The following is a 26,090-nucleotide window of genomic DNA, read 5'->3' as shown; positions in this document are numbered from 1 at the left end:
GTGTGGCTCACAAACCCCTCAGTCCCCCTGAGATGCTTTTAGGAGATTCATGAGGTCAGAACCATTTGTGAAATTGTTATTATTCACAAATAACAGCATTTGCCTGTCTCATGTTGACATTTACACTGATGTTGGAAAAACAATGGTAGGTTAAATTGTTGATGCCTTAGTATAAATCAAGTTCATGGCATCAACTAGTAATCATATTCTTCACTGCCACCACTCACATTAAAAAGGAAAAAAAAGACTTAGAAGTATCATCACTGATTTGGCAAAAATTATTAATTTTTGATGCTGAGTCAAGATTAACATCCCTGAGTTAAGATCTTGGGGCACCCTCTTGCACTGTTGGTGGGAATGCAAACTGGTACAGCCACTCTGGAAAACAGTATGGATATTCTTCAAGACATTAAAAATGGAGCTACCCTATGACCCAGCCATTGCACTACTAGGTATTTACCCCAAAGATAGAGATGTAGGGAAAAGAAGGGCACATGCACCCCAATGTTCATAGCAGCAATGTCCACGACAGACAAGCTGTGGAAGGAGCCAAGATGCCCTTCAACAGATGAATGGATAAAGAAGATGTGGTTCATATATAAAATGGAATATTACTCAGCCATCAGAAAGGATGAATACCCAACTTTTGCATCGACATGGATGGAACTGGAGGGGATTATGCTAAGTGAAAGAAGTCAAGCAGAGAAAGACAATTATCATATGGTTTCACTCATATGTGGAACATAAGGAATAGCGTGAAGGACCACAGGGGAAGAGCGGGAAAACTGAATGGGAAGAAATCAGAGAGGGAGACAAACCATGAGAGACTCTAGACTCTGGGAACTAAACTGAGGGTTACAGAAGGGAGGGGCTTGGGGGAATGGGGTAACTGGGTGATGGGTATCAAGGAGGGCATGTGTGGTGATGAGCACTGGGTGTTATGCTCAACTAATGAATCGTTGAACACTACATCAAAAACTAATGATGGCTGGCTGGCTAATTGAACATAATAATTAAAAAATTAAATTAAATTTAAAAAAAGAAGATCTTGGGGCACCTGCCTGGCTCAGTTGGTAGAGCATGTGACTCTTGGTCTTGGGGGTTGTAAGTTTGAGCCCCGTGTTGGGTGTAGAGATTACTTAAAAATAATCTCTTAAAGGGGTGCCTGGCTGGCTCAGCTAGTTAAGTGGCTACCTTTGGTTCAGTTCATGATCCTGTGGTCCTGGGATTGAGTCCTGTGTCAGGCTCCCTGCTCAGTTGGGAGTCTGCTTGTCCCTCTCCCTCTCCCTCTAGCCCCTTCCCCTGCTTGTGCTCTCTCTCTCTCTCAAATAAATAAATAAAATCTTTAAAAAATTTTTAAAAATCTTTAAAAAAAGATTAACATCTTGACTCTTTAATAGTCTGTGTGATGAAATGGGAGGTAAACACAGAACAGGTCTTCTGTATACTGAAATTCAATGGTTGTCCTAAAGAAAAGCACTTGTTGCAAACAGAACTAGTCATTTTTTTCATGGAAAAAATATTTACTTGAAAGAACAACTGACAGACTAATTATTCAATCTTGGGTATTTGGCGAATATTTTCTCAAAAATGAACAAAGCAAATTTGTCACTTCAAGGAAAAGAACTGATAGTATCTGTTGCCAATGATAGAACCTGAAGTTTTATAATGAAAAATTAGAATTTGAATGAATTTGAATCAATCATTGTGATTGATTCCCAATGCTTAAGGACTTTTTTTTTTTCTGATATCAGTGGTAATATAAAAAAAATGTGCCAACATTTGGAAGATCTGCATAACTCAAAGAGTCTTTATTTTCCAAATAACTAGTGCATGATATGATAAGACAGGGCATGAGTAAGGAATCCTTTCAAATTGCAGGACAGAAGAGTGAAATTTAGTGTAACACAATACGGAAATTCATTGACATGGTTTCAGATTCCATATTACAGCTAACCTTTTAAGAAACTACCACTTATCCGAGTTGGAGTATAGTATCAAAGAAGACTATCCACAATTATCTGAAAAGCCTATTAAGTTATTTCTTCCTTTTCCAATTACATATCTGTGTGAAGCCATATTTTCTTCAAATGCTTCAACTAAAACAACATACTATAACAGATTGAATGCAGAAACAGGAGAATCCAGCTGTTTTCTATTAAGCCAAACATTAAAGAGATTTGCAAAAACATAAACCAATACCACTTTTTTCACTAAATATATTTTGGGTAATAGAGTTACTTTTCATAAAATATTTATGCTAACATGTAATGGGTTTGTAAAGTTTTCCAGGTTTAAATTTTTTTAAAAGATGTATTTATTTGAAAGAGAGAGAGAAAGAGAGAGAACACGAGTAGGGGGAGGCAGAGGGAGAGAATCTCAAGCCAACTCCACAGTGAGCACAGAGCCCGGATGCAGGGTTCGATCTCAGGACCCTGAGATCATGACCTGAGCTGAAACCAAGAGTTGGACGCTTAACCAACTGAGACACCCAGGCACCCCTTTCCAGGTTTAATTTTTAATGTAGCAAACACTGAAATATATAACCTGGATTTTTTTTTAAAGCCCTTAGGGTCCTCATTTTTTTAAGAATGTAAAGGTCCTGGGCGCCTGGGTGGCTCAGTTGGTTAAGCGACTGCCTTCGGCTCGGGTCATGATCCTGGAGTCCCGGGATGGAGTCCCACGTCGGGCTCCCTGCTCAGCGGGGGGGTCTGCTTCTCCCTCTGACCCTCTTCCCTCTCGTGCTCTCTGTCTCTTATTCTCTCTCTCAAATAAATAAATAAAATCTTAAAAAAAAAAAAAAAAAATGTAAAGGTCCTGAGACCGTAAGGTTTGAAAACCTATGTCTCCAGAAGTTTTAACTGTTCAGCATATATGGATAAAAAGCTAATTCCATTTCTGCTTTAATCATTCTAAAATCAAGGCATTAAAAAATAATAAAAAAATAAAATAAAGGCATTGTTTTTTTAACTATAAAATGTGTCATTTAAATATATTTAATGTATTTAAAATTTAAATACATTTGTGACTAAATATATTTAATTTTTGAAAAGTAGTTCTATTGGTTTTTAAATAGAACAAAATACATATGGTTTTTAAAAATTCAAACAGTACAAAGATATATTTAAATTTTTTTTTTAGTTAAAAGGGATGTATAAGGGACGCCTGGGTGGCTCAGTCAGTTAAGCGTCTGCCTTTGACTCGGGTCATGATCCTGGGTCCTGGGATCGAATCCCACGTTGGGCTCCCTGCTTGGCAGGGAGTCTGCTTCTCCCTCTGCCTGCCGCTCTCCCTGCTTGTGCTCTCTCCCTCTGGCAAGTAAATAAGATAAAATCTTTAAAAAAAAGGGATGTATAAAAGAAATGACCGTTTGGAAATTTGTAGGGGAAAGAATATAATTGTAACCATTGTTTTACCAATTTATCAAACAATTTGATCTTTTCAGTTTTCCCAAATTCCTTATCCACACATTTATGATGATGATAATAAGTGTGTATATGATGCTAGGCGCCATTCTAAAATGTCTCAATGACAATGATGATGTCACTGATGAAAAACTGTCTACTGGGGTACCTGGGTGGTTCAGTCAGTTAAGCAGGGTCCTTGCTGAGCAGGGAGCCCAATGTGGGATTTAGTCCCAGGACCTGGAGATGATGACCTGAGTCAAAGGCAGTCGCTTAACTCACTGAGCCACCCAGGCACCAAGTAATTGATTTTCAAAACCTAAATGTAGCCTACTCATGATAAGCAGATGAGAGGGAGTTCTCTTTAGGAGGAAGGCAAAGGATGGAAGTCAGCCTCGGAAGATGAGGCTTTAGCAAAGTAGATCAGGCAGACTCAACAATAATGCTGGATAATGCTAGAACCTAGCATTGGGAAAGTGCCTGTATCCTGACCCAGCAGAGTATCTTGACTGTTTTAATACAATTACACTTTGATCCAGTGTTCCAGCTAATTGAAAGTCTTTTAAATTGTTTTTGTTGTTATTTGTTGTGTTAACTACTCTTGCCAGATTTTCCTTTTCTGGTCTTCCCTTTAAGACTTGTAGACATTCAGGGGCGCCTGGGTGGCTCAGTCGTTAAGCATCTGCCTTCCGCTCAGGTCATGATCCCAGGGTCCTGGGATTGAGCCCCGCATCAGGCTCCCTGCTCCACAGGAAGCCTGCTTCTCTCTCTCCCACTCCCCCTGCTTGTGTTCCCTCTCTCGCTGTGTCTCTCTCTGTCAAATAAATAAATAAAATCATAAAAAAAAAAAAAAAAAGACTTGTAGACATTCAGGCGGGCCTGGCAGGCTTAGTCAGGGGGAATGTGTTCAAGCCCCATACTGGGCGTAGAAATTACTCAAATAAATACATACATACATACACTTAAAAAAAAAAACAATTATAGACATTCAAAGAAGGTCATAAGGAGATAGGATGTCACCTTAGAAAGGCCAATGGCCAGCTCCAGTAAATCTAGCGGATTTATCATGGTCCATGTTCTGGCCCTCTTGGTGACTTAGAAATGACTTAAAAATGTGACTTAGATCTAAGGAATATTGGCATTAAACAAGGCTATATAAACTCAAATATTATTTTATCAAGAATTATGACTTCCAAGTAGACTGTGCCTTCTTGTTTAAAAATATAGGTTTTATTATTCATATATGTTGAGGCCAACAGGAGACAGTTACATTGAAAATATAGTTTGTTACTCACAGTTGCCAAGAAGAGGCAGGCATACCACACCACACAGGGCCAATGTGGGGAAGCACCAGTGTCTGCCTGGAGACGGAGTGAGGGGAAAACTGGGTCAGTCAGACCCTTTATTAGAGTTTCTGTAGGAGGGAAGGGGTGAGGCAAGGTAAACAGGCTTAGGATTGGCTAGTTTGAATAATTTCAGTGGTTTCTGGGATGTGGGAGCTGTCACTGGTTGTTTGGTACCTGACCCTGGGGTGATCAGGACAGGGGGGTAGTGGCCCTGAGAGCCCTGTGAGTGCCTGATAAAGGAGATGGTTGGACTATGGACTCTGAGTTGGTTGGTTTGCATATGAAAGATGCATTCTGGGGCAAATTGTTTTCTATCCCTAGGAATTAGCTAACCCTGGGAGGGGCCGTCCCTCTAGTGTCAGCAAGGCCCGAAGATATCAAAGCATCAGAAAATACAAAAAACAAACAAACAAACAAAAAAACACCAACAAAAAACCCCCATGATTAATACAGTTGTCACCACCCTGACAAGTTCATTCCTTCCTTTAAACAAGCTATATGGAAATCAAGTTACTAGAAGGCTACATGGTATTTAACAGACTAAGCGTCATCATTTGAGATTTTAAAAGGTCCAGGTACTGGATAACTGATGGGTGCATCTCTACCAAAGAATATGCCAGGCAGGTGTTCATCACCTTCCCTTGGCACTGCTTGGATGGGACACTGTCAGCACTTGTCTCTGTAACTAAGACTGCCCTATATCCTCCCCAAAATTATCCTTGCTGTGCATCAGTATTAGCTGTACTCTTTGGAAGTCCTAGCCACAAGTAACTAAGAATGGTACCTGTAAAACTAATGCATGAAGTGTCATCAGACCTTTAAATTAAAGTTAAATCATACTTTTATGTTAAAATATAACACATATATACATATCTGACTCCTGTTGCCAACATATGTGACTTACCATTGGGAGCCCAGTGATATACTCCACTTAATGGAGTGAAAAGTCCCATAGGATGGTTTTACAACCTAACTCAAGCAACCTTAGCCCCTAAAATGTTTTCAGGATTGAGAGAAGACTAAAAGCTCTTCCAAATATGGCCAACAAAGGTTTAGTACTATTAAATATTTTTGCATGTTGGGATTAGAATAGCAACAAAAATTATCCTCAGTTTTCTATTTAGTCAAAGTAACATGTGGCACAATTTCTCTTGAGATTATGTTGAAATATTTATCATTACTACTTGAGGTAAATAAAAATGATAATCAAAATAACATTTAAAATTTTTATTGATAGCATTTTGTTTATGAACTAATATATTTACATATTTCTCCAAACTGTATCCTTGCAACTTAAAGCCAAGCACTTTTCTCAATATTAAAACTTGTGAAAAGGGTTTAGCTACCTATAAACATCAGGTACAATTCTAAGTTCTGAATCAAAAACTATTTCTAATGTAATTTACATTAATGTTCTTTAAAACATTAAATGAAAAACCTCCAATTATTTTTTTTCAAATAAAAGCCACAAAAACATTAAATAATTACCATGTACATTACAACTTGCTTATATCAAATTACCAAGAAAAGCATCATACCAATTGTTAGGATCTCCTCTACTAATAGAAGGCAAAGAAATAAACTTGTATATGACAGTCATCAGATTAGTGCACTCCAGTTTTATATAATTTGACTTATTCTTTGTTGTGAAACTGCTAGGTTGAAATAAGGATTCTTTATATAAACACCACATTTTGAAATCATATAGATAATATAGTCATTTTGTAACATTTTATAATAGTAACATGGTATTCATTTATTTTGTTAGAAGTTATTCACAGGTCCTAAATACTAGATGATTGGAATGTCACACTAAGGAAATTATCCTTATTATCCTTATTATATAAATGTTTAATAATTATGTTAGAAATTAAGAGATATTGTTTAATCTTGACCAAATATTTAGTGTATTTTGTTTCTATTCTGTAAGTTTCTATTGGCTTTCTTAAATTTAGCTGATCTATTTGAGAGAGAGAGACTGAGAGAGAGAGCACATGAGAGGGGGGAGGGTCGGGAGGGTCAGAGGGAGAAGCAGACTCCCCGCCGAGCAGGGAGCCCGATGCGGGACTCGATCCAGGGACTCCAGGATCATGACCTGAGCCGAAGGCAGTCGCTTAACCAACTGAGCCACCCAGGCGCCCCAATTTTAGCTAATCTAAGAGAATCTAATAATCAGTTTTTCTTTTCTAAAATGAAGCAAGCACATAGTCTCTATTTGTGATAAATCCCCGGGTTTTTTTTTTGTTGTTGTTGTCTGTAAGAAAGACAAGAATAATTTCATATAAGTAATGAGGAATGCTTTTAAACTTTTGTTTTATCTTATTATTGGGAACCTATAGATAGACCTCAAAAATAATAACAGGAATTAAAAGATATGAAGAAAGAATTCTATGAGATAACATTAAAGACAAAATAAAACCAAGCAAAAAACAACACGCCAACACTTAGCATAGATTATTACTAGCTTGTAAAACTCTGATCTGTTATTTGACATTGATTAAGCTGACAACGTGAATATTAGCTGCCCAGTCTACTATAATGGTTGGCCTTTTACAATTTTAATTAGATTTCACATACTTGGAATCAACATTTTTAAGAATTAGTTCATTCTTTCCTTATACCTTATACCTTATAGGCTTATTGATCATAGGACTGTTTTGTTTTTGTTTTTTTTTTTATGCTTTTGGCATCATGGAAAATTACAATCTTATTTATTGACTTGTAATGTTAAAACGTTTATTGACTTGAATGCAGTGTTTCCTAATAAAATATCTGGGAAATCTGAAAAAAATTTTAAAGTCATCTCCAACATATTTGCCCTTCTTTTTTTACTGATTTTTGTTTAAATTAAAAACTTGGACCACATGAAGGTTGTTAAATATTAGGAGTTTTGAGAAATACAGCTTTAATTTTGTTTGAATTTCCTTAGTAGGAACTACATGTTATTTGTATGTCTACAGTGCTTAGTATGATACACAGTACATTTTGATACCCCTAACAATTATGGACTAACCAATTACAAGATTTAAAAGGATGGACATTTGAGATTTCTTCTCTGGTTCTATATTTCTCTGATGTAGACATTTGAACAAAATGTGCTTTCTAGCCATTTCTTAAAAATTTACTAATTGCTTAATTTGTTCTGTTTGCAATGATTGTCTCCTTAACAACATTTTTTTACTTTTGAATTCTTTAGGGAACATAGGAACTGTTGGCATAAGCACTTTTTGACCACAAGAAAGGAGGCTGGAAATCTTGTTATTGACATTGAGATCTGAGATGGGGGGGTGAGGATTCACATTTAAGGGTGGCAGAAATCCTGACCTGGCTTGAGTAATATTGTGATCTAAAGAGAAAGCTCCTGAACCACGCCTTTCTAAAAGTGCATGATTTCTCCTGCTCAAGGGACCTGGTGAGATATTCTCCAGCAATTCTTTGGGCCCTGACAACAGGGAAGGAGATGGCGAGAAGATTTTTTTCTTTCCTATAAGTGCTTTGCCATCTTCTAGAGTTGTAGGGGTAAGACCAGCCGAGAGCTGGGAATCAGAGCTGTAGTGATTTGCCCCTGAGTTTCTTTTTTGAACTATACTTCTTAAGGTGGAAGCAAAGATTGTCTGGTTAGAGTCTGGATCTGGGTCAGCAGGGATTTCAATGCATTGCTGGCTTCCTTCTGAAAAAAATGACTGATGATTTATTTCATCGTATGACATCTTTCTTGAGCTGGCCTGATCAAAGGCTCTTAGCAAATGTGCAGTGTCTTTTATATCAATACTTTGGTGCCTAGTAATGAATCGCTTGGAAAGTGCCAGTGCATTGGTTTTGTAGGATAATTCTTCCTCTGGAGTAATATCCTGGAGCTCCTCTTGCAAGGAGGCCACTCTGTTTTGGTGCATTAATAAGGGAGGACTCTTGATCCAGGTTGGAGCCTGGGGTAGCTTGGGCCCATTAGAGGCCATAGCAGGCTTCCTCATAGGGGAGCCTGGGTCCTGTGTATCATCACTACTTCCTGAGGGCTCCAGACCTTTAAAGCCAAAAAGTGTCATTTCAGTTTCAGAAGAATGTGAAAGTGGCAATGAGGCTGTTTTTATGTCTATTTCTGAAGGAGTGGCACAGGAGGCTGGGGAATGACACCCATCTATATCTACAGGAGGCATATTTAAGTACTGTTTGGTAGTGTGCCTACCAGAGGGTGATTTAGCTGTTGTTATGATAATGACCTCTTTCCCTTTTGCCTTGCAAGCGCTAAGTAGAACTTTCAGGGTTTCTCTATCCTCTGAATTTATAGCATAAACAAGGGCTGAATAACCAGAATGGTCTTGCAAGCTGAGATCAGCCCCACTGCTTAGGAGCAAGGAAACAACTTCAGGACCAGCTTTTTCTAAGCAAGCGTGCATCAAAGCAGTTTTCCCAGATTTGTCCTGTATGTTGGGATCAGCGTTGTTTTCTAATAGGTATTTAACCATTTTGGCTTTACTGACACTCTGGTGATCAACATGTTTGGTCTTACAAGCAATCATTAAAGGGGTTTCCCCACGGTCATTGCTCTCATTAATGTAGGCACCACCTTCTAGCAAGAGTCTTGTGAGGCGAAGCCGGCTCTGATGGACTGCTTTGATGAGGGAATTTCCATCACTTGAAATTTCTACACCTTCATCCATCTTCAAAAGTCAGAATCAATACCTGGTTATCAAAGAATATGAAGAACAAAAGATTAGACAGAATCCCAATTTGTATTCATAATTTCTGAAATATGTATGTATAGAGTAATAGGACATAAATGAGATTATGTTATTAATAAATATAGAACAAAATAGTGAATTGCAAAATTAAAGAAATTTTAGAATGGTAACAGTTTTTAGGCAATTACATACTAAAATTTACTTTCAAAATCTTCATTGAATATTTATGATATAATACCAACCCATTACTTCCCTAAATTCCACATTAATTAAACAACAATCCACTTACTTTCTACTTGTGAAAAATATTTTTAAAATAACACTAAAAATGTAGATTTAAGCAAAAATTCCAAAATTCTGTGTAATTGCAACTGAATCAATTAAAATATAGATATTTATGGCAGATAATCTAAAAATTTCTTAGTGTCCAATTATTTATATGTGCTCTTGAGTTAAATAATGCAACTATTATCTAGATTTTCAACTTGAGGAACATTTTTTTTTAAGATTTTATTTATTCATTTGAGAGAAAGAGAGAGCACGAGTGGAGGGGAGAGGCAGAGAGAGAAGCAGACCCCACTGAGCAGGGAGCCTGACGTGGGGCTTGATCCCAGGATCCTGAAATCATGACCTGAGCCAAAGGCAGACACTCAACCATCTGAGCCACCCAGGCGCCCCTTGAAGAACATTTCTATGTTTCTTTTAAAGGATGAAAGATCATTTGAACTACAAGACATTAAAATACCTGACACATTGTCTGGAACTCACACTGAGATGGGAATGGTGAACAGGTGATTATGCAGTTTCCTTGATTTCATTATTTAAATCAGACACTAGATTATGGATGGGGTTGGCCACATACTGTTTGGTTAAATTTGGACAGCAGTACATTTGTTCTGAAAAAGGAGTTTTCTAGGCTGGAAATGTGAATGATGACATGTAGCCTTTATTTATTTATTTATTTATAATTTTTTTTTTTTTAGATTTTATTTTATTTGACAGAGAGAGACACAGTGAGAGAGGGAACACAAGCAGGGGGAGTGGGAGAGGGAGAAGCAGACTTCCTGCCCAGCAGGGAGCCCGATGCGGGGCTCGATCCCAGGACCCTGAGATCATGACCTGAGCCAAAGGCAGACGCTTAACGACTGAGCCACCCAGGCGCCTTTATAAACATTTTATTTTTTTATCATTAAAACTAAAAATTATTTATGTTTAATTTATTTAAATAATTTAGATTCAAACTCCTTCAACAGATAATTCCATTAGTTGATAAGAATTATGTCCTTAGGGGTGCCTACGTTGGGTGTAGAGCTTATTAAAAAAACAAAAAGAATTATGTCTTTATCTAGAGCTGAGGAAATGTTTGTCTTTGAACAGTACTTAGAGCTGGGGAGAAAAATCAAATGGAGTTTATATAATATTTAAATCTATTTTATTTAATGAGGTAGGTTTTAGAAATGGAGAAGTATTATTTATTCCACTTATTTACTTTTAGATTAACAATATGGGACATGAATTTTTTTACTGGATAATAGAATAGATAATAAATATGATGACCTTTTAACAGACAGAAGAAGAGATGAAGGGAACAGAAAGAAAATGAAGGGGGGAAGAAAGACATGCACACAGAACTTAGAATCTAAGTGTTAAACAGCTGCAAGCTCCTATTATGTCCCGGGCACTGAGCTACAAAGGCACATGCCCTAGCCCTGAAGAGCTTGCTCAGTTGTTTGGAAGAAACGCTATATAAGCAGCTGGTTATGAGTTAGAGTCATGAGAATATACAGGCTTTGATGGCCTGGGGACTGAGGGGCTTCACAGAGGCCAGCCATGTGAGCTGGGTCTTAAAGACTGCATAAGGGTCTGGTAGGCAGATAAAGTAGGAAGAGAGAAGTAGAGAATGTTCCTTGTGCAAAAAACTAGAGGCTTAAAATAGCAGTTATTTATCATAAATCAGGCTCTATTTATGCTGATATAACCAAACTTTAGAAAAATATTTTAGGGGCGCCTGGGTGGCTCAGTTGTTAAGCGTCTGCCTTCGGCTCAGGTCATGATCCCAGGGTCCTGGGATCGAGACCTGCATCGGGCTCCCTGCTCCTTGGGGAGCCTGCTTCTCCCTCTCCCACTCCCCCTGCTTGTGTTCCCTCTCTCGCTGTGTCTCTCTCTGTCAAATAAATAAATAAAATCTTAAAAAAAAAAAAAAGAAAAATATTTTAGCAGATGGTTATAGGTAGGGTAAATATGGCAGAACACACACATTTAATTTTGCCTCTTCCTGAACAATCCCCTGAAACGAAAGAAGTTTTAATTTTATTTTTTAAGATTTTATTTTTATTTTTTAAAAGATTTTATTTATTTATTTGAGAGAGAGAGAGAGAACACAAGCAGGGAGGAGGGGCAGAGGGAGAGGGAGAAGCAGACCCCCCACTGAACAGGGAGCTGGATGCAGGGCTCGATCCCAGGACTCTGGTATCATGACCTGAGTCGAAGGCAGACACTTAACCAATGGAGCCACCCACGCCCCAAGATTTTATTTTTTAAGTAATCTCTACACCCAACATGGGGTTCCACTCACAACCCTGAGATCAAGAGTCCCACATGGCACTGACCGAGCCAGCCAGGTGCCCCAAGAATTTTTTAAAGGACATAACTTCACAAGGATAGCAGGAAAAGGAGACAATGGCAACGTTTTGGAAGCCAGAAAGCAGATGGGCCAGTGTTAACCAACTTATCCAACCTGAGAAGGCTGTGCCTCAGATCATTCATGATAAAGCTGAGAACTCAGCCCATGTACACTGCAGAATCCTCACAAGAGGCAGTAACAGCAGAAGTTCTAGAACTGGGCGGGTGTGGTGGTGGTGGTGGTGGAGAGTATAGCTAAAATAATGAGGACTAGGTGAAAAGCTGTCAGGAAAAGCAGTTAGATCCCTAGGTCCTTGTCAGCCAAAGTGTGATCCTACCTTGGACCAGCAGCAGCACCACCATTACCTGAAGCTTAATCTCAGGCTCCAGCCAGACCTACTGAATCAGAGCCTACATTTTAATTAGATCCTCAGGTGATTTGTATGTGCATTAAAATTTGACTGCCTCAGGTCATTCCTCCACTCCAAGCCACTAGGGGATAGGATATTAGCCCTCCCACGTGAGATGTCCAGACCTTTATTCTCCAGAAATGGTGAAATGGAGGGTCTCTGGACTGAAGACACCTGACATATTTGGGGACAAGAAAACAGGGAATAAGTGACAGAATGCTCACTGATCACTGAATGAAGAGACTCAGAGCCTTCTCCCCAACTCAACTCCAAGAAGGCTGGCAGCTGTACCCTTATTATGCAACAGAATATTGCTGTACTCTTCTCTCAATAATCTGACCTGCTGAAAAGAAAATACCTAAGAGTACTAACCACAGGGATTCCCTAACACGCCACCCAGATCATCCTACAGTGAGGTTTAAGGATTACAAGCCTCACCCACGTGCTCAAGGCTTCTCATCAGCTTTTTAATCCAAGCCCTTTAATCATGAGCAGATAATCAAAATAAAAAACAAAACAAAATAGAAAAGCCACTTACATTAGAGACCAGAAGACATAGAAAAAAAGCAACTTGGACGAGACAGATACTAGTCGGGAAGATGAAAACTTCAAAAGCTCATTATCTTTAGATATAAGATGTTGTAACCATGAAACAAAAATAAAATTCTAGGAAAAAGAATATTCAGAGACCATAAAAAGCATTCTCAAAAGGTAAAAACACCATACAAACTGCAAAACTCAATAGAAGGGTTAGATGACAATGTTGATAAAATCTCTAACAGTTAAACAAAAAGAATAGAGGGGGAAAAAAAGAAAATTAGAGGTCTACACTAGGAAATTCAACTACTAGAAGTTGAACATTCAACTACTAGAAGTTCTGGCAAGACAAAATAGTGGGGGTGGAAGAAGGGGCAAGCAGGAAAGGAAATGATGACTGAGATCAAGAAAAATGTCATGAGTGACACCAGTTTCCAAATTGAAAGGGTCCAATTAGAACATAGCACAATAGATGGAAACAGACCCATGGCACATGGTTGTAAGTTTCAAGGAACACTGAGAATAAAGAAAATTCCACAAGCTTGGGGGCAAGTGGGGAGTTGGGTACATAAGTCACATGCTAAAGGATCAAGAATTACAGTGGATTCAGATATATCAACAACAGTAAAAGACAATAGAGGAATGTCCTTTAAAATCTGAAGGAAAAATGACTCCCAGCTTAGAATTCTATATCTAGCCAAACCATCAGTCAAGAATTGAGATACTTTTTTTTTTTTAAGATTTATTTATTTTTAGAGAGAGAGAGAGAGCACGCACGAGCAGGAGGGCCAGAGGGAGAGGGAGAGAGAATCTCAAGCAGACTCCATGCTAAGCACAGAGCCCAATGCCAGGCTCGATCTCATGACCCTGAGATCATGACCTAAGGTAAAATCAAGAGTGAGATACTTTACTCACTGTGCCACTCAGGCACCCCAAGAATTGAGATACTCTTAAGAATGTACTGAAGGATATAATCTACAAAGATGAAATGGTAGAAGAAGAAAGAGGAAACAAGATACCAGAGGCTGGAGATCATCTTAGAGGAGAAGTACAAAATATCTCCAGGAAGATGGTGAGGGGTCAGGATGATGGATGTGCACATCATCTCTGAGATCATACTGTCATTTTACTATCTTATTAACTGAGAACCAAATGCCCAGGTGACCCTGCCCTCAGCTCTTATCTCTACGTGCTTTGTCCTGACTGCGTCTCTGTTCCTTTTTAACACAGTACCTATATATTTTTTTAAGATTTTATTTATTTGAGAGAGAGAGAGCCTCTGAGAGAGAGAGCATGAGGAGAGGGGAGGGGCGGAGGGAGAGGGAGAAGCAGACTCCCCGCTGAGCAGGGAGCCCCATGCGGGGCTTGATCTCAGGCCCCTGGGATCATGACCTGAGCTGAAGGCAGACTGAGCCACCCAGGTGCCCTGTTCCATAATTAAAATTTAAAAGAGCCATATGAGGTTGTAACTTTTTACAACATCATTCAGTTTTGTGGTATTATCAATAGTATTTATGCCTAGACTTTCAAGGACTTTCAACTAGTGAGCTCCTGAAAGGCAGTATTCAAAAGAATATACTTATCATTCTACTTTAGTATCACTCATTATGTTAAGCAAAGAACTATTCAATATATACATACATAAATACAATGAAAGTGAATGCTGCGCTTTTTGTCCCCCTGTGCAACATTCTATAAAAGCTATTCCAAAGCGAGGCACACCTGCAATTTGGGACCTTAGGAATTTAGGATTGGTTGACAGTTTGGGTCCCAACAGAGGTCTATTCTGAATGCAAAGCATCTGAAAAGAGTTCGCAAAAGAAACCTTTTGTTGCATTTTTCATATACTAATGTGTTTATTTATTTTTATTTTTTTTTAAAGATTTTATTTATTTATTTCACAGAGAGACACAGAGAGAGAGGGAACACAAGCAGGGGGAGTGGGAGAAGGAGAAGCAGGCTTCCCACAGAGCAGGGAGCCCGATGTGGGGCTCGATCCCAGGACTCTGGGATCATGACCTGAGCCGAAGGCAGACGGTTAACGACTGAGCCACACAGGCACCCCAGTACTAATATGTTTAATAAAGCAAAGAGATGTAGAGAAATTAGCTGGAACATAATATCAAATATAGAAATCATTTAGTAACCACAGTTGGAGAAGAGATACAGTATCAATCACATAAAAACACCTTTGACCAAAAGTGGCATTTGAGAAACATATTCAAAAGAGAACAAGTTACCAGATAGCAGATTTCTTTTTTTTTTAAGATTTTATTTATTTATTTGACAGGGAGAGAGAAAGAGAGAGAGAGAGCACAAACAGGGGGAGCAGCAAAGGGAGAGGGACAAGCAGGCTCCCAGCCCAACACGGGGCTCAATCCCAGGACCCTGAGCTGAAGGCAGACACTTAACCAACTGAGCCACCCAGGTGCCCCGTAGGTTTCAATACTGTATTCTCATATAGTTTCTAGTTTTGGGGCCAGTCTTGCTTGTTTGTTTGTTTAGTTTTAAAAAAGTCTTAGAAGAATCTTTTGGAAAGACTTTCAAATCTCTTCACCCACCCTCATGTAAAGGCTTTCTCTACAACACTAAACCTGACCACTTTCTGTCATAACTTTCTCTCACCAAGATTAGCATCAGAAGGTTCTGGGAAAAGAAGGGGAACTGGCAAGGTACTGCCAGCTTGGCTGCTTGAGGGGGGCAGTGGCCCCACTGTGGTCCTGTGGAAAGGGCTGGTGCTGTGGGCTCCAGGGCTGTCTGAAGAAGCTGGGCAGTGGCACCACTAGCTACTGGCAACTAGTGAATCTGTCTCGTGGATGTAGGCATATCCCCTCTAGAACTGTCTAGAAAAAAAACCAGCCACAACAAAGCCTTACTCTTGGTTCATTTATTTTATTTTATTTTATTTTGTTTTGTTTGTTTTTTTTTAAAGGTTTTTGTTTTTAAGATTTTATTTATTTGACAGAGAGAGAGACAGAGAGAGAGAGCGCGCACAAGCAGGGTGAGTGGGAGAGGGAGAAGCAGGCTTCCCGCAGAGCAGGGAGCCCGATGCAGGGCTCGATCCCAGGACCCTGGGATCATGACCTGAGCCGAAGGCAGACGCTTAACGACTGAGCCACCCAGGCGCCCTCTTGGTTCATTTTAAAGACTTCTAAAACCCCTTGGGTTGCTCACTTTTTAAATTGTTCACATTTAATAGAACAATTCTAAAATTGTTTAAAATTAAAATTCACAGAGAAAAAAAGCTGTCAGATACTTTATTGTCCACATGTATACATGTTTGTTTTCCTAGTGTCTCATATTCAGTTCCTTACTGGAACAATCCCCTTGTCTTTATGCCTTTACTCTCTTTCAATTCTTTTATCATGGTCATCCATTTGCACATCAAAAATGCTGAAACTGAAGCTCTATTTATCTATTCTTCATAGAGCTAAGCCCTACCTGTGACGAAGATCACTTCTCTAGCCTACAATTATCCTAGTTCAGGAATGTTCTTGCTCCCTGTCTCATTCTGTGAAACATCCTCACTAAGTACCCACTGCTGATACTGTATTAACATTCAGTCAGACCCTTTGTTATAATATAGCATATAAATAACCCCCACATTCAGTTACACCTGCCAAATAGATAGCAGTTCAACTGGAGAAAGTTCAGGACTCAGACAGACCCACATTTCCATCCCGATTCCCCTATTTACAAGCTGTATACCACAGTCAGATGTCTCAGCCTCTCAGTCTTGGGTCCCTCCTCTGTAACATGACAAGGATCTAACCTTCATTCAAGGTGGGGAGGGGGTGGGATGAGGTGATGAAATCAGATGTCTAGAAAAAGACTTTCCTATTGTGCCTCACTAGGCAATGTATTCTTTTTAAAAATTTTATCTCAGAATTTAGCCTGCTTTTATTTATATCATGTCTCTAATTCACAGGCTACTTAAATAACAGATAAAATATTTGACATTTTTTTAAAGATCTGTAAATAATTCTTTGTAAACATAAACGGAATCTATTAAGTGAATATGGAAAAAAGATAGCCTTAAATGTATTTTCCTTATAATTTCCAAATACAATAGTTTCAGCATATTATAGATTAATTATTAAACAGCTGGACAAATTGCTTTTTATTTTAAAATTAGAATGTCTTTAACATCACTTATGATTCATCACGGCATATTTACTATACTCTTTTAGTGCCTCTCTCTACTCCCGAGACTTCACTGAAATCACAGTTTAGTTACTTAAAAATTTAAAAAAATACACACTCTGAAGAACAAAAGCTTGCAGGAGAGCTGCATCATCAGATGCGCGATTTCAGACAAGCTTTGGAAACAGAGCGGGGATGGCGGTGTGGTAAACTGCCTTAGCACAGCAGAGGCTGTGCCATAAAGCTCCCAGGAGGTGGCCCCACCGCAGGGGAGCCAGCTGACCCACAGGCCCTGGGAAGTTTAGTGCTGAGAGGCCCCACGTAGCACAGAAAGTGGCAATGAGGTGCAGGGCTGAGAGCGAGGGTGGTTCAAAGTCTCTGGACAAATCTACTTGACCCCCAGGTACTTTTCCCCACCCCAAGTAGACAACCACTATCCTAGGCAAGAAAACAAGATTTATGCTCTGAACAGATCCATCAGAAAGGCTAAAAATAGGTGATAAAGTGAGAGTTTACAGGCTGAATGGTGGAATTCCCAGACCTCTGCCCTGCTAGCAGGAGACTAGAAGCCAGGAAAAAAGAAGGAAAAAATCACTCGGTCTTAGAATTATGAGCCCTGTTAAAAATCTCTGTTGATAAATGAAGCAATTCAAATAACTACATTCGCCCCTTTAGACACCCACTCTGAATGGAAATAGAAAGTTACCTGAAAACGTTATTCAAAATTTCATACTTCACTTATGTCTTTTCTCTCCCTGGATGAGTTTTTTTTTTGTCAGCCAGCTGTCAGTTCCTACTGAAGGAAATCAAAGCTATTCAGAGTTACATAAATACCAATAATTTGTTCCACACATCTCTCCCATTCGGAGTCTAGTTTTTTAATTCCTTGTTAAGACATCCCTACAGTGTTTGTTCACTTAATTATATTTCAGTGATTATGAGTAAAAGCGTCTGGAGTGGATCCCATGCACTGCAGTCCTGTGTATACAGGCCAAGGCTTGCCCTGCAAGGATGCTGGGGTTGAGACGGGCGCAGCACTCACCTGGTCCAGCCTTCCCCCACCCCACCCCAGTCCACGGCAGCTGAGGAGGCCTAAGAAGGAAGGGTGGGAGAACTCCCAGTCACTCCTCTTATTCGCCTGCTCACCAGGACTTAATTAGATCTTCCTATGTCCTTTCTCTTGTTTCTCTTATGTTTCCTTGCTTCTTGGATACCAGCTTCCAAGAACAGAGTAGGGTTCTGTTTTGAGTACCTGATTTGAGTGGTATCAACAATGGTAGTGCCACATGGGCTGAGGTGTTTTAAAAGCCTTCTTGGAGATGACAGGCTTGGCCTTCCCTGTGGCTCTTTCTCTCCAAGCCACCCCATTTTCCTTGCATGCAGAGAGAAATGTTATTTTCCTTTGAGATTTGTACTCCACCTCCAAATAGGATTGGTGTTCCCTCCCATAAAGGGCCCTGGTCGGAGAGGGCAGCAAGGGGGGTGGAAATTAACAAATGGGTTTCAAGCTGGAAATTCAGCCCCTTACTCTTGCCCCAAGGTCGTCCTGTCTTTGTCCTGCCCACAAGGGGACCAGAGCATGCTCAGAAGGGGCAGCAGGCTTTATGTATCAGAGACTGGGGCTCTGTTTATTCCCAAGTTACCAACCCTTGGGAAACTGATCCTCTGGGATTCAGTTTCCTCATCCTAAAATGGGGATAATATTTACAGAAGATGACTGTGAGAATTTTAGAAGATCCTAATATACTTGCCATTTAGGAATTAAATAAATGTCAGTTTCTAAACATGCATCACTACATATGAATCCTGGGCTGATGAGGTCTGACAATGGGAGGCCAAAGTGCCTACACCAATGGGTTTTCCAGCTTCTGTGGGCATAATCACATGGAGAGCTTCTTAAAAATAAGATTTCAGGCTCCACTCCCACATAGTCAATAGGGGATGCTTCCTATGCAGACTTGGAGAAAATCTGTGACAAATTCTTCCTTCCTCACTTCCTATTCACTGTCAACCCCTGCCTCAGGCTCTTACCAGGCTGGCTGTCTACATCGTCACTTCTAGGGTGTCTGCTGCTCAACTCTCCCGGAGGAGCTAAGGGCAGAGATGACTGCCATGGCCTAGAGAGGGATGAAGGAGCCCACAGGTCTAGAGAAGAGTACAGCCTGAGTTAGAATGGGCCAGGCACTGGAGGTTTGCAGTCCCACCCTTCCCAGACAGGTCTGAAAAAATCCAGAGGTACAGTGGGCAGCCCAAGGCCAGGATGTGGGGGCTATGGCACTTAGATTTGAAGCAAAACATGTGTCTTCTTGCCATGCAAGCGAAGGGCCAAAGCCAGAACAAAAGATGTGCCAGTGATTGTCCCAGGAAATGTAATGACTTGACAGGAAAGTGTTCTTCTCTGGCAGCAGCTTGGAAGAAATATTTCAAAACTGCCCAAGGGAAGGAGTGAGTAGCTGGTAAGGTTTGCTGTGTTTCCCCACACAAAGCCAAAAAAGGGCTGGTGTCTTTTAGTTACTTGTATGTCCCCTAGGCCTCTGGGCTGGGTCCCCCCGGCGGCTACACCCCCACCTCTCTCAGCAGACACCCCTCCCAGCACACACACAGACACACAAACCTATACCTCCAGGTCTCAGGGAACCAAGGTGATAGGATTTCCAAGCCGTTGAGGATTCTGGCAGTGTCTCCACAGTCCCCGCTGGCTCCGGGAACCAAGCTTGGTGCCTCAGTTTTTCCCGAGAGCGAGAGCGAGCGAGCGCGTGGTGCTGTCGGAGAAGGGCAAAGGAAGGTGACTGGGGCGACAGCGCCGGGGCACCGATGGGGGCGGGGTGTGCGTTCTGTCGCCTCGTCTCTGAGACAAGACAGGCAGCCGGCGAGCTGAGGCGATCGCCATCCACGTGAAGGGGTTCTGCCCAGAGCCGCAGCGGAGCGGTCCCCGCACCGCCAGCCCAGAGAACACGGCCCTCCCTCGGGAAACGGGCGCGTCCGAGGGGAGCAGCCATTGCCGCCACCCCCGGGCAGGGGCAGGGGCACCTCTGGACCCCGGACCTCCTGTAAGGGGGGCTCGGGGTCCGGGTGCCAAGGCGGTGCGCGCCCGAGAGACGCCGGGACCGGGCTGCCCGCCCCCGTGTGGCTCCCCTTTGTCGAGCCAGTGACTGCAAACGGCTCCGCAGCCCCCAGCCCGCCTCCCGCGCCCAGCCAGTAGCTCCCGCCTCCCGGCGGCCGGAGGCACCTGCGGAGACGCGCGCTAGTCGGACCCCCAGACCCGCGCGCTCCTGCGGCCTCGCGCGCGCCGTTCCCGCGCCCGCGAGCCCCTGCCCGGATGCTCCCCGACATCCCGCAGCCGCGGGGCTGCCCCTATCCACTCTCCCGCGCTGCAAGGCCGAGCAGGAGACGAAACCCGTATCCCCGCGGGGTGTAAGCCCCAGCCGCTGCAAAGCCCGAGCCGAGAACAGACAGGGATTGCGGGAGACGCCAGAGTAGGCTCGGGCGGAGTCTGGACAGGCCCCTGTCCCCCAGCAGCCCTCGGTTGACGGCGGGTCTCGGTCCCCGCTCAGGGCACCGCAGTGACAGGGTGCGCGGGAGGTGCGGGCTCCCAGGGCCTGAGCGTACCGGCCGGGGCGCACGGAGGCCGCGGGGCCCCGGGCAGCGCCCTCCATAACCTCCTCCGGGCAGCCAACACGGCGAACCAAAGTTTCTCCACGTGCAGCCTGCGGAGACGCCGTCGCACACGAACCTGGGACGCGCTGTCAAGTCGGCGTCGGCGCCTCCCACCCACGTAGGCTCGGACCCTCCGCGCCAGTCTCCAGGGTGCCGTCCGGGTTGGCTTCTCTTCGGGGGCTCCTCGGCGGTTGGAGTCGCAGATCCCGGTAGGTGCTGCCCTGTCCCCGCCCCTGCTCAGCCCAGAGAGGCGGGCGGCGGGCGGCGGGCCGGGAGCCGCGGAGCGTCGGAGCCGGGGCCGGGAGGCGCGCACCTCGCCAGACGCCCGGGCGGTGCGGCGTTTCCGCTGGGAGTGACGCGCTGGTTCCCAGCTGCTCGGCAGGTGGGGGCGGCGGGGCCAAAGTCTGTTCGGACCCTGGGGCCTTCAAAGTCTGTCTCTGAAGCTCCGCCCAGTGTCCCCACAAGTAGCACCCCTCCCCCAACAACCACACACACCCCTCACCGCAGCCGCGGCGCTTTGGCGATAGGGTCTTCTCCATTGTCCCGAGACCGCCACCCCTACATCCCGGCCTCTGGTTTCCCCTGGCCATACCTGCATCTCTCCCTCCAGTTCATAATCGACCAGACTGGTCCATGTGTCTGTCTCCCACGGCTCCTTCTTCCCCCTTCTCGTCCCTCTACCCGCTTTAGGTAGAGCCTGAGTCTCCCTTCAGGTTGGGGTGTTGGTGGGAGCAACCGTTCTTGTTTTTCTTTTATGAGTTTATAACTTTATTACACTATTTTTAAAACTTTATTACACTATTATTAAAACATTAATATAACACTTCAACAAAATTTAACGAAATGTGTATTTTATGTGTTAAACTGTGCTGCAGTGGTTTTAACTCTTCATTTATCAGGGGTCGTCTGGGTGGAGAAAAGACTATTACCGTTTTTTGTTGTTGTTCAGTTAATGTCAATCAAAACTAGTTTGTAGTTTTGAGTCCTCAAAGGGGGAAAGTAAACTTATCTCTGGGCAGGCTTCTTTTATTTAGGAAAATAACCCGCTGAAATGGGCCCTTTAGTAAAAATAGGTAAAGGAAATTCACAGGATATTTTAAGCCAGAGTTGGGCTCTAGGGAGTTGGAATCCTGGATCTGGATTACCGTGTACCCCCACCCATTTTTGAGGGGAGATTGGAGGGTCCCGAGGAGGCAAATTTGGATGAAGGCATAGGTCTCCTTTCCTCCATTGAAAAAAAGTTTTTATTTATGTATAGTACATATTAAAAGGTGCACATTTCACAGGTTCAATGATATTGTGCAAAATGAAGCATCTTTAAGATCAAGGGACAGAACATTAGCAGCTCCCCGGAAGACTCCCTCATATCCTCCCTTTGGAGGAGGGGGCAGGGTAGTGGTTTCACCCAGCATAGATTTTTTGCTTATATTTGCACTTTATAACAATCAAATCATACAGAATTTACTCTGTTGTCTGACTTCTTCCACTTGACATTATATTTAAGAGATGCAAACTGCCTATGGTCATAGTTTGTTCTTTTTTTTTTTTTTTTCCTGTGTAGAATTCCTCTGTGTGAATTTACCTATATTCATTATACTACTGATAGACATGTGGGTAATTCTCAGGTTTGAGACATTATAAATAATGCTGCTAGGAACATTATAGTAAATGTCTTTGGTGAACGTATATACACATTTTTGTTGGGTACATACCTATGAAACATACATACATCCATATATGTTCAACTTCTGCAGATATTGCAAAATAGTTTTTCCAAAGCAGATGATCTAATTTTCACTCTATTAGTTTCCTTTTGCTACTTGTAACAAATTACCATAAACCTAGTGACTTAAAAGAACACAAATGTATTCTTTTAGAGTTTTGGAGGTCAGAAGTCCCAATTGTTGGCTTTTCCAGTTTCTAGAGGCTGACTACCTTTTTTGGCTTGTGGCCCCTTATTCTGACTTCCAATCTCAATCTCTCTCTCTCTCTCAACTCTGCTGCTGTTGTCACATGTCTTTTTCTCCCTCTGCTTCCTTCTCTCCCTTTGATCCTCTTGCCTCACTCTTACAAGGACCTTTATGATTATACTGGGTCCACTCAGATAATCCAGAATAATCTCCCATCTGAAGATCCTTAGTTTAATCACATATGCAAAGTTCCTTCTGTGATATAAGGTAACATATTCATAGATTCCAGAGACAAGGATGTGAACCTCTATGGGGGGCCATTATTCACTCTACTACACCTATCAGCAGGGTATTGAAACCTGCTATATTGGATGGATAGAGAGAGGCTGGACTGAACAAAAAAAAAAAAAAAAGAAAGAGAGAAAGAAAAAAGGATGATGAGGCCCTGAGATTCAGTTCACCTGGAGGATTGGCTCTGTTGCCGTAGGGGCTGTCCAGGGCTGGAAGGCAGGAGGAGGAGTCTGATGCTGGAAAATTATCTCTGGCCACCACGATCCTGGCGTCACCAACATATCTGGGGCCAAGGGCTTTCATAAAGAGAATGAGAGTCTAGGTCGATTTGGGCCTGGGCACCCTGCCAAGTGAAATGTTAGGGAAGGATTGGTAACAGCAAGAAAACAATGGTGAACAGATCACATTATGCACTATGGGTAAGGTCCTGTGGTCAGCAGACAGTGTCCCACCCCATCCATGTCGCTGTCCATCCCACAGGCTCTGAGGACTGATCCTTTCCAGCGTTGCTGGTGGAATTGTGGGGTAGGGTGAAGATGTGATGGGACGGCAGAGCCTGCAATCTAGGCAGGCATGCCCATGCCTTCATTGTAACTTGAATGTTAAAGGGAGATGGATGGCTTTCACACTCTAGATTTGAGGATGAGGACATATAGTTTTCTTTTTTTTTTTTTTTGATTTTATTTATTTGTTTGAGAGAGAGAGAACAAGTAGTGGGGAGGGGCAGAGGGAGAGAGAGAGAGAGAAGCAGACTCCCTGCTGAGCAGGAAGCCTGACACAGGGCTCAATCCCAGGACCTGGAGATCATGACCTGAGCCAAGGCAGATGCTTAACTGACTAAGCCACCCAGGTGCCCCGAGGACATATAGTTTCTACTTCCTTCTGGCCTCATTTTGATCCAGCAACCACAATCTTGAAGGAGCTAGGACAGATGTTATTATCCCCGTTTTACCAAAGAGATCAGCAGGGCTCCAAGCAGCTTTCTGATTTACTCCAGGGGCCTCAGGAATGGGACCAGAACAGAGCAATCCTCATAGCTCTTCTTGCTCCCCTTGGCACTGTTCCATCTCCCTGGTGTGTGAGATCCACTGACGCCTGAAGTCATGGGAGCTGAGAGGCAGAACTGAACCTACATGCACAAACCAAATTGGACACATCCTACCTTGTGGGTGATACAGTGGGATTACCTGGTTTTATGCCATCAAAAATATGTTTTGGTGGAGTTTTAGGAACATGTAACAGTAGATGCTTGTGTTTGATAAGCATCTTGATCAGAAATCCCTCCATCAACTTTCTACCTTCCAGAAATAAGCTGAACACTTTGGTCTATTGATGGAACCCCTCCATTTCTCTTCAAAATTGTGGTTTATACTATAAGTCTACTATCTATTTAATTCAGATCTCAAGACAGAGAGGAGATGTGTGATTAGTCTGCCATTTTGAATTAAAAATCCCTTGGTTATCATCCTCCTAGCCATAATCATCATTAATAACTGCTCCCCTGTCTTGAACAACTTCCCCCTACCCCGGCCTTTTCGTCTTCCCTTCTACCCCAGCCCCCCTTAGGTTTCTCTGCCTTGACCACTTACTTAGGTTGTTCCAAGGACAGTGTCAAGTCTTTGGAATCTCCTTTTACCTCACCCTTTTCAACTTCCTGGGAACACTGCTCTACTGTCACCCTGGGACTTTGTTCTGTGATTTCCTGGATGGATCCCATTTTATAGGTCTGTGTCTTCCTCGTTCTTAATTCGCTTCCTCTATTTGTGGATAATATCTCTCCAGTAACTTCCTAAAAAGGGTATGTGGAAGGTAAATTTGGAGTCCTTGCATATCTGAAAATGTCTTTATTCTAACCTAACACTGTTTGATTGTTTATCTGAGTATAAAATTCTAAGATGAAAGTAATTGTCCTTCAGAAACCTGAAAGCATTCCTCCTTTATCCTCTAGTTCCCAGAGTTACTGAGAAAAAATCTGAAGCCATTCTGATTCCTGATTTTATTTGGGACACTCCTACCCCCACTCCCACTCCTTTTGGAAACATGTAGGATTTACTCTTTTTCTACAGTGCTCTAAAACGTCACTATTACTCGCTTTGGTCTTTACTTATTTATTTATTTACTTATTTATATACTTATTTTAAAGATTTATTTATTTATTTGAGAGAGAGCATGTGTGTGCGAAGGGGGCTGGGCAGAGGGAGAGAGAGAGCATCTCAAGCAGACTCCCCACTGAGCCAGTACCAGACTCTGGGCTCAACCCTGAGATCACGACCTGAGCCGAAACCAAGAGTCAGAGGCTCCCAGGCGCCCTAGGCTGGGGTTGTTTTTATGTAATCTTGTAGGCACTTAGTAAGCCCTTCACATCTGGAAACTCATGTATTTCAGTTCTGGGAAATTTTCTTGGAAAGCAGTTATTAAAGAGTGCAGTGAACAACATATAGATAGTTGGAACTTGATTTTTTAACTTTGAAGAGAAAGCACAGAAGATGTAATTATAATTGCAGAAGAGACTAACCTTTTATCAGTTTCAGTGATATAAAGATAACAGTAGAGATGGCAGAGCGGAGAGTTCAGAGAAGGAAAGTGAGTGGCAGGAGAGCGGGGGCTCTGATAGCCTCATCTTACAAAGTAGGGGGTGGCAGTGAAAAGATGCTATCTAAATTTGACTGACTAGAAACGACAGATGTAATTACTGGAGACACTGGGATAGTGACACAACTATCATGGGAAGCAGTGGTGTAGTGAGGGAGCAAGCCAGGTTTGGGGGAGAGAATGACCTGTGCTGGGGAAGTGCGGGGGGTGGGGGGAGGGGAAGCATTTAAACAGGCAACTCTTCTTGACTAATTTTTCGCCTGTCTTTCACAAACTCCATCTAATATCTTTTTTTTTTAAAGAAAAAAAATGTTTGAGGTAAAATTCACACAACAAAATAAACTGTCTTAAAATGAACAATTCAGAAGTTTCAGAGATGGTTTTTGAAAGCTTTAAGTGGTGTGTCCCAGAGTAGTTGTGGCAGACTGGGGACAATGGGCAACCCTACTGGGCGGGTTTAGGAGAGCTGAGGTGAGAGTGTCTCAGGTCTCAGGTTCTG

At 42.2% G+C, this 26,090-nt stretch overlaps 1 protein-coding gene across 3 annotated transcripts; it reads right to left on the bottom strand.

Moving 5' to 3' along the window:
• Positions 1 to 6,855: 6,855 nt before the first annotated feature.
• On the bottom strand, positions 6,856 to 21,113 carry ANKRD34B (ankyrin repeat domain 34B). 3 transcript variants are annotated; one of them, XM_032404095.1, is made up of 4 exons: positions 20,875 to 21,113; positions 19,762 to 19,903; positions 17,848 to 17,937; positions 6,856 to 9,430 (listed from the first exon to the last, which is right to left on the bottom strand). In XM_032404095.1, exon 4 carries the CDS (start codon positions 9,406 to 9,408, stop codon positions 7,864 to 7,866), a length of 1,545 nt encoding a protein of 514 aa, XP_032259986.1. In that variant the 5' UTR covers positions 9,409 to 9,430; positions 17,848 to 17,937; positions 19,762 to 19,903; positions 20,875 to 21,113; the 3' UTR covers positions 6,856 to 7,863. The 3 variants fall into 3 exon arrangements, with proteins under 3 accessions (XP_032259986.1, XP_032259989.1, XP_032259988.1); XM_032404098.1 differs by having other exon boundaries at positions 17,848 to 17,934; XM_032404097.1 differs by lacking the exon at positions 20,875 to 21,113 and adding an exon at positions 20,751 to 20,839.
• Positions 21,114 to 26,090: the final 4,977 nt, after the last annotated feature.

This window comes from Phoca vitulina, unplaced genomic scaffold (assembly GCF_004348235.1).
Source record: "Phoca vitulina isolate PV1807 unplaced genomic scaffold, GSC_HSeal_1.0 scaffold6, whole genome shotgun sequence".
In the NCBI taxonomy this organism is placed as follows: Eukaryota; Metazoa; Chordata; class Mammalia; order Carnivora; family Phocidae; genus Phoca; species Phoca vitulina.
The sequence above is the reverse complement of the archived record's forward strand: the minus strand, read 5'-3'. Positions and strand labels throughout refer to the sequence as shown.

Bases quoted from the DNA above. Each gene is read 5' to 3' on its own strand.
- ANKRD34B (XM_032404095.1), bottom strand. From the start codon at position 9,408: ATGGATGAAGGTGTAGAAATTTCAAGTGATGGAAATTCCCTCATCAAA.